Consider the following 7,380-nt stretch of genomic DNA (forward strand, 5'->3'; position numbering starts at 1 on the left):
TAGGACAAGATGGTAGGATTTTTTTATATTTTGAAAACTTTAATTTAGAAATTATATTATTAAGAAATTATATTTGTGCCGCTTGTTTTACACGTTTTTTATTTTTCTATTTCCTAATTTTGGTAAAATTTATTATTCCCTTGGCGATGCAGTAATCTCCAAAAGTTTTTTTTGCATGTTTCTTATTTTTGCACGTTTGTTTTTTTTTAGAATCTCTAAGAAAATAACATCGCCAAACGAGGGAATAATAATCATCTCGGCAGTAACCCTATCTCTCCCTCCCTCTTTTAACCCTAGCCACCACAACTCTTCTTCTCCCTTCCCCTCCCCCCATGGGTTCCATACTTGTGTGTGGCGGCCGGAAGGGAGGCCATAGTACTACCGACTCCCTTTTTTTATTTTTTATTTTTTTCTTCCATCTCTCTAGATCAACGACTTGTCGTCTGATCTGTGAGAGTTTTGTTTTCTCATTCTATGAGAGTTTTGTCTCTCGTTCAACAAGAGTTATCAGTTTCATCTTTGGACGAATTTTGTCTACAGATCGGGTTCTCTCAATCAAGGTTGCTTCACAACGATATTTGTGCTTCAGCGTTCTATCCCTACACGATATCTTTGGCGAGGCAACTCGTGGTGGCTTGGCAGATCTGTAGTCCTTGGGAGTTCATTAGTGCGTTCATCCTTGGTTAGAGTGCATCTGATTGTCTGGGTATTTGGTGTCTTTATCCTTAAACTTTGCACTTTTTCTCGTTTAAAACTCCTAATTAGATGTTAGGCAGTTTAAAAGTATCGTTATTGCCTCAGGTCATGCCTAGGTTAGGATGGAAGATATCGATTGTATTGTGATTTACTCGTTTTTATTTGTTACACGATTAGTTTGGCTTTGTCCAAGTTCCTTGTAACGATTTTTGTTTTGTAAGTGCCGCTGAACGTTTATCAATACAATCTTCTCACTTTTGAAAAAAAAAGCTAGGGAATAATAAATTCTACAAAAATTAGGAAAAAATTAGGAAATAGAAACGTAAGAAGGGTGCAAAACAGAAGGCAAAAATATAATTTTATAATAATACTATTCATAAATAAAAATATCTTACGATAATGTTCTACATCAATCATTCTCAACCGCTCCGGCTACACGTTGCAGCCAAGAAAGCCTCTCTCTCTCTCTCTCTCACACATCCCATTGTACCAACTCAAAAATGCTACTTGCACAATCGTTGTGTTGGTTGTATACATAATTCTGACCGTTCAGATGTATTTGGACGGTCTAAATTTTATAAAAACTCTTCTAAGGAAAAGTTGAACTTTTATGGGAAAGAGTTTGGAATCCTGGCCATTTATTTCAGCAATGGACGGTAAGAGATTGATTGTGTGTTGTGTTTTACACAACCGTTGTGTGTAGCACTTTCGTACCAATTTCACAACACGACTCATTCGGATAGTGCTTATCTTTTATCTCCCTTTGTCATGTCTAAATCGACTCGGTTTTTTGTTTGACGATTTGGTTAGGTCGGCCCATAATTTACCTTACATCTCTGGGCCATAAGGACGTGTCTGGTTTTTGATATTCGGCGTTGGGAGCAGTTGACAACCAACTAATTCAGGGTTAATCTTTTGAGGCATCAGAGATGGGTTCGGTATCCAATATTAAGGTACTTTAATTTTCAATTCTGTATTACAAATTTCAAATTCTGAGTTGCATATTTCACTATATATTGTGGTTTTTATCAAATCCGAAATGGGTTATCAATGAATTTCTATCACAACCAAGATTTTAAATACATAGACTGTAGATAAACAGGTTATTATAGCAGGACTGTATGCTAGTAGAGAAATTGAAGTTGTTTAAATGATAAGAGTGTCATACTGTCAAACCAAACTGATCCTCGTGTCCCAAATAATTGGGATATTCACCTAAATTCTATTTTTTCATTGAGCTCTCTTCCGGACTACTTGTTCATTTAGATTTAGTAAGTCTTTCTATATTACGGCATCCAAAATTAGTTTAGGTCTTTCTCTCTTTACAAATATAGCAGATAGACTAAGAGTAAAAATATTAAAATCCTACAAACTTTGTTTGAATTCGCAACGTTGCAAAATTGGTATTTCAAAACTAGCAATACTCTAAGTACAAGCAATTACAAAATAACATAAAGAGAAAAAGAAATTCTGAAGGTTTTTTGCTTCAATACACTATGCTAACCAGAGCATTAGGTTTATTTGGTCTTTGTATTTCATATATACTCACTGGGAAAGTGGCTTTATCTCATCTTTGTATGAGTCTTCGCGGCTTTTAGAGATTTTTCTGGTGGAGAACAGTTGAGAAACAATGTGCATGGTTGGTCTAGATTGTGGATTGGAATGCAAGCATGCAATTGCCAACTTGATCATGTACTTCACTACCTCCTCAACTTCAGAAGACGGAGGTGAAAGGCGTTGGTCCAATACATCGCTCAGTGCTACATTTTCAACAGCTGATGTCGATAGAAAGGAAACAAAATCTCCTGGATGCTTTCCCTTGATCACTTCCAGTGCTAACACTCCAAAGCTAAACACGTCACACTTCTCAGTTACCTTCATTGTGTAGGCAAGCTCTGCGAAAGGAGAGAGAGAGAGAGACCGATAAGAGTTTGTAACACCACTTTCGATAACCCTAAGAAATTGAACTTCAGTTATAATTAGCCAGGGGTGCGCAATGTTATAAGCGGGTAAACATGGTCCATGTATGAGTATACAAATTGTATGATCTGGTGTGTCTGTCCAACATGAAGGTATATAAAAGAGGAATTGAGGGGAAGCAAGTCGGGCTAAATAGGGAATCTGACATTCGAATTGGATTTGAGAAATAAGAAGATATATGGTGTGAAGTATTGTATCACGGGAATTATGATGTATAATGACTTTTTATCGGGTGGGCTATTACGAAGGCAATGATGAGTATATGCTTTATGATATTCGTTTCCATTTTAATCTAGAACACATATATAAAGCAATCGATACCTGGTGCAACGTATCCATATGTGCCTGCAAGTTGACTCCAATTAGAGGAATCAAACTTTAAAAGTTTAGCTGTGCCAAAGTCGGAAACGCGAGCCTCAAACTTCTCATCAATCAAAACGTTCTTGCTCGATATGTCACGGTGAACAATTGGTGGTGTGCAAACATGGTGCATGTATGACAAAGCTTCCGCCACCCCCTTGATAATATTCACCCGCTTCGGCCAATCCAATTGTTTAGCTTCTTTATCATTGCTGAAAATTGAAGCCAAACTTCCCCTTTCGAGGTACTCATAAACAAGAAAAGAGTTCTGGGCATGCGTACAGAATCCCAAAAGCTTTACTATGTTGTGATGCCTGGTTTCAGTTAGTGCCCTTACCTCGTTCAAGAAACCTCGACGATCATCCTTCTCAGACAAAGGATGAAGCTTCTTAACCGCCACTGTATTGCCTGATGAAAGTTTTGCTTTGTAGACAGCTCCATATCCTCCTTTTCCAATGCAATACGTGGCATCGAAATTGTTCGTGGCTTTTAGGATGTCATTGTATACTCCTTTTCCAATGCAATACTTGGCATCGAAATTGTTCGTGGCTTTTAGGAGGTCATTGTATATTGCTCTTCCGTCGTAGATTGATATAGAGAAGAGATATTCATTGTTGGAGGGATCTTCTACATGTGACTTTCTCTTTCTTCGATTGTAAATGATGAGGAATCCGACGAATGCACCTACAAGCAAAAGCACTCCGCCAAGAGTGAGCACAATTACAAAATCAAATGGACCATCAAGAGTCCGGTGGTCCATTTGATTTTTGCATGACTGCAATCCTGGGACATTTCCACACAAGCCTTTGTTTCCTTGGAGGCCCTGTATGGTAGCATTCATGAAGGCTTTGCTGTTGGGAATAGGACCCTCCAACTCATTGAAGGATATGTCGACGTGCACCAACCAATTCATTTCTTCGAAAACATTTGGAATTAAGCCAGACAGATTGTTGTGGGAGAGGTTTAACCACTCCAAACTCTTGAAACCTGTGATCTCTAGCGGTATCTCCCCCGAAAGTGAATTTCGGCTGAGATCCATTTCACATAGGTGAGGTAGCTTTCCCAATGGACCTGGGATTTCTTGGCTAAAATTGTTGTTGGCCAAATTCAAGTAATTCAGTTTGATGCAGTTCTCTAGATTTCCAGCTGCTATTGACCCACTTAACTTGTTTATCGACAGGTCAAGCTTTTCTAGTTCAGTTAGTGATCCAATTTCTCTTGGTATACCACCGGAAAGCTGGTTGTCATTTAGATACAGTTCCAATAGAGAACTCAACTTCCCTAATACCGTTGGAATCTCTCCAGTCAAATGATTTGACGAAAGATCAAGCCTGTGTAGTTGAGCTGAATCTCCCAACTCCAGTGGTATGCTACCTGTTATATTGTTCCCTCCCATCCGTAGGGATTGCAATTTAGGGCACTTACTCCAGTTCTCAGAGATTTCTCCGTAGAATTTATTGTGACTTAGATCCATGTAGTCAAGATGTGGGTAGACCCCAAAGTCTTCTGATATGCTTCCAGTGAGTTGGTTTCCTTCAAGGAGGACTCTAACTAGACTCGAGCAGTCTCTCAAGCTTTTTGGGATACGACCCGTTAGCTGATTGGTGGATACTGTGAAATTCTGAAGCTTCCCACCTTGGCAAATATCTGGGAGATCCCCGGAAAATTGATTTCCCTCCATTTCCAGTACAACCAAGTTTTTCAAATTGCGAAATTCTTTTGGAATAGCACCAGAAAGGTTGTTTACACGCAAGAATAAGTGTGTTAATTCGGACAAGTTTCCAAATGAAGCAGGAATGGAACCGCTGAGTTGGTTATCGCTCAATTTCAAGTCAACGAGAAATTTCAAGTTTCCTAATTCATTAGGAATTGAACCAGAAAGATTGTTGGTGTGCAAGCTCAGGCTAACTAATGCTTTCAGATCACCCAACTGGCCTATCTCTCGAGGAATTGAGCCGTTCAAATGATTTTGTTGCAAATGGAGTGTTTCAAGTTTTGCTAAGAGACCAATTTCCAGTGGGATGTTTCCCGAAAACTCATTAGTAGACAAATTAAGGTAGACAAGCGGGAGTGAGCTAATTTGAGATGGGATGGGACCAGAGAGTTCGTTCATGCTTAGATCAACATATGCAAGATTCGCAAAAGATGAGCATGGAAAGGTTTTGAGAGTACCTTTGATGCCTGAGTTCATGAGGTTCAACCGGGTGACGCTTCCTTCAGCATTGCAAGAAACCCCAAACCAGTTGCATGGGCTACTAGCACTTGAACCGGAGCCATTTTTTGGATCAAGTACCCATGTGGTTAGCACAGAAGTGTTGGCACCCTGAAGGGTTTCTTTCCATTTGAGTAAAGCATTAGACTCTTCAACAGAAGCAGAGCCCGTATACGGTGTGGACCAAAGTGCAACAAAAAGGACCCAAAAAACAGGGCGGAGTAGCTTCTGTAAAAGATCCATGTCTTTGTTTCTTTTCCTTTTGTTTTGCATTTGATGATGATCAAGTTATAGGCACATTTGTGTTAACTGTGTTCATATTTACCCACAGACTTTTGGGGATTTAGAAGTCTATCTTGGGTACCTTTTCTTATTGCTAACAATGAAGAGAGGAGGAAAGAGCCTCAGAACTGAGGATGTACTTTTATAAAGACTTGACTTGAGGTTAAGTTCTTCGTCTTCATTGCAGTTCAAGGGAAAATAAGGTCTTTGTCTTGATCCACTACTTGCAAAGAATTTCGGCTACGTGAATGACCGGACTTGCACACGCGTTCACATTCATACTTTCGAGGTGAAACTAAGTGATACATTCATCTTGAGTGGGAGATTCGATTAGGGTACTGCTATACAATGAACTTTTTTCCAAATAATCTGTCGTAGTAGTTTATAATCTAAATGTTCTGTGGCTAAATAGAGGCGGCTCCTCCTGTACTCGAATACAAGTACGAGGTGAGGAGGGTGCATGTCTAAGAGTTAGATCTTAATCTTTTTGCGTGACAGCCACGATATACGTGACCATATATTGAATCCATCACAGAAACTACCGGGATGGTGCCAATGAGGCAGCTTTGATATATTTTACATTTGCGCAACAAGTCAATTTGTTTGCCGTTCTAAATGAATCGAACTCCTCCTGCACGTTTCCTTTAACGAGTACTGTCTTGCTATCTGTTGAACATTTTTATGTCTGAATTCAAGCTCCACAACAAGAAGATTCTTGCGCTTTACTTAAAAAGTTCCATTACCATCGGCAAAGCTTTTCAAAGGGAGTTTCTATTTTCTGCACTTTATGATTTCAGTCGGAGCGTATCGTATAGTCACTGTATTTTGTTATGTTGGTGCGAATTCGTCAAAGCCGATGAAAGAGGATAAACATGGAGTGGAGTGGAGAGATGCTTCTAGTTGTGTTATAGTGTTGCTGTCCTTAAGACGATATTCGCCCTCACCAATTCAAAAGAATCTGGGGTGCACCGGGTTATAGCGAAGCCATCTCCAAGATAAAATGAAGCTCAGTCTTAAACTGTTATTTAACTGCGTTATGCGCTAACAAAGAAAGATCCGAATACCTTTGGATTCGCGAGCCCGCCAAGAATAAAGTATGGGAGAAAATTCTAGAGAGAAACAACAATCAGAATTGTTCTAATTATCTCTCTCCCAATTGGTTAATTATGTTGCGAAATGCATTCTTTACATATTTCCTAAACACTTTACAAATTCAATAATACATTCTCATGATAATCCAAATAGTCAAAATGCAAAAACTGAAAAAATGAAACTCCCTAACGCGCCGCATTATTGTAGGATCCACACAGTTCGCCATGGTCTGAGGCCTGTGGGATACGAAAGGAAGATAAAAGAGATGTTTGATTTTCAAAACTATCGCCTTGTATCACTTAACCTGATCATCTTTAAAACGAAAAAAATTATTCCAATCAAGTGGTGCCCTAGCCCCCTTACCTTCTACTCATTGTGGTGAAGCCAAGGCAAAGTGTGTGAAGCTCACTATAATGTGTGGTGGGGAAGGAACCTGGGGCACCACGTGACAGTGTCTCAGGAACACCAAATAATTAATTACTCACAAGTCACAACCAACAGCACTATCCCATCAACCTCTCCGGATACGCGTTGCAGCCATGAGGCCTCTCTCTCTCTCTCTCACACACACACACAAACACATCACCCTACCCGAGAAATTTTTCGGTGTCGGGTGGGTATATCCCAAGTGGTACCCACTCGGCACATCCGGACCATCCAATACAGTTTTGGACAGCTTGGATTGAAACACTCTCTCTCCTCTTATCCAACACTTTCTCTCTCCAAATTTGAGCAGTCAAAACACGCAATGGATGGTT

General features: G+C 39.7%; 1 protein-coding gene and 1 long non-coding RNA gene across 2 annotated transcripts; one reads left to right on the top strand and one right to left on the bottom strand.

The window, feature by feature from the left end:
- Positions 1–1,418: 1,418 nt before the first annotated feature.
- Positions 1,419–2,946, top strand: LOC131332155 (uncharacterized). Its single transcript, XR_009201605.1, has 2 exons — positions 1,419–1,649; positions 2,346–2,946. It is a non-coding gene; the product is annotated as an uncharacterized LOC131332155 (long non-coding RNA).
- LOC131332144 (MDIS1-interacting receptor like kinase 2-like) lies at positions 1,656–4,509 on the bottom strand. The gene is made up of 2 exons (XM_058366224.1): positions 2,998–4,509; positions 1,656–2,591 (listed from the first exon to the last, which is right to left on the bottom strand). The coding sequence occupies exons 1-2, from the start codon at positions 4,430–4,432 to the stop codon at positions 2,242–2,244; spliced, it is 1,785 nt and encodes a 594-aa protein (XP_058222207.1). The 5' UTR covers positions 4,433–4,509; the 3' UTR covers positions 1,656–2,241.
- Between the last annotated feature and the right edge of the window lie 2,871 nt (positions 4,510–7,380).

Source organism: Rhododendron vialii, chromosome 7a (genome assembly GCF_030253575.1).
Source record: "Rhododendron vialii isolate Sample 1 chromosome 7a, ASM3025357v1".
NCBI lineage: Eukaryota > Viridiplantae > Streptophyta > Magnoliopsida > Ericales > Ericaceae > Rhododendron > Rhododendron vialii.

Coding starts and splice junctions, on each gene's coding strand:
- LOC131332144 (XM_058366224.1), bottom strand. CDS start 4,432: ATGGGAGGGAACAATATAACAGGTAGCATACCACTGGAGTTGGGAGAT. Junction 2,592..2,997: donor ATATGGATACGTTGCACCAG/GTATCGATTGCT, acceptor CTCCTTTCGCAG/AGCTTGCCTACACAATGAAG.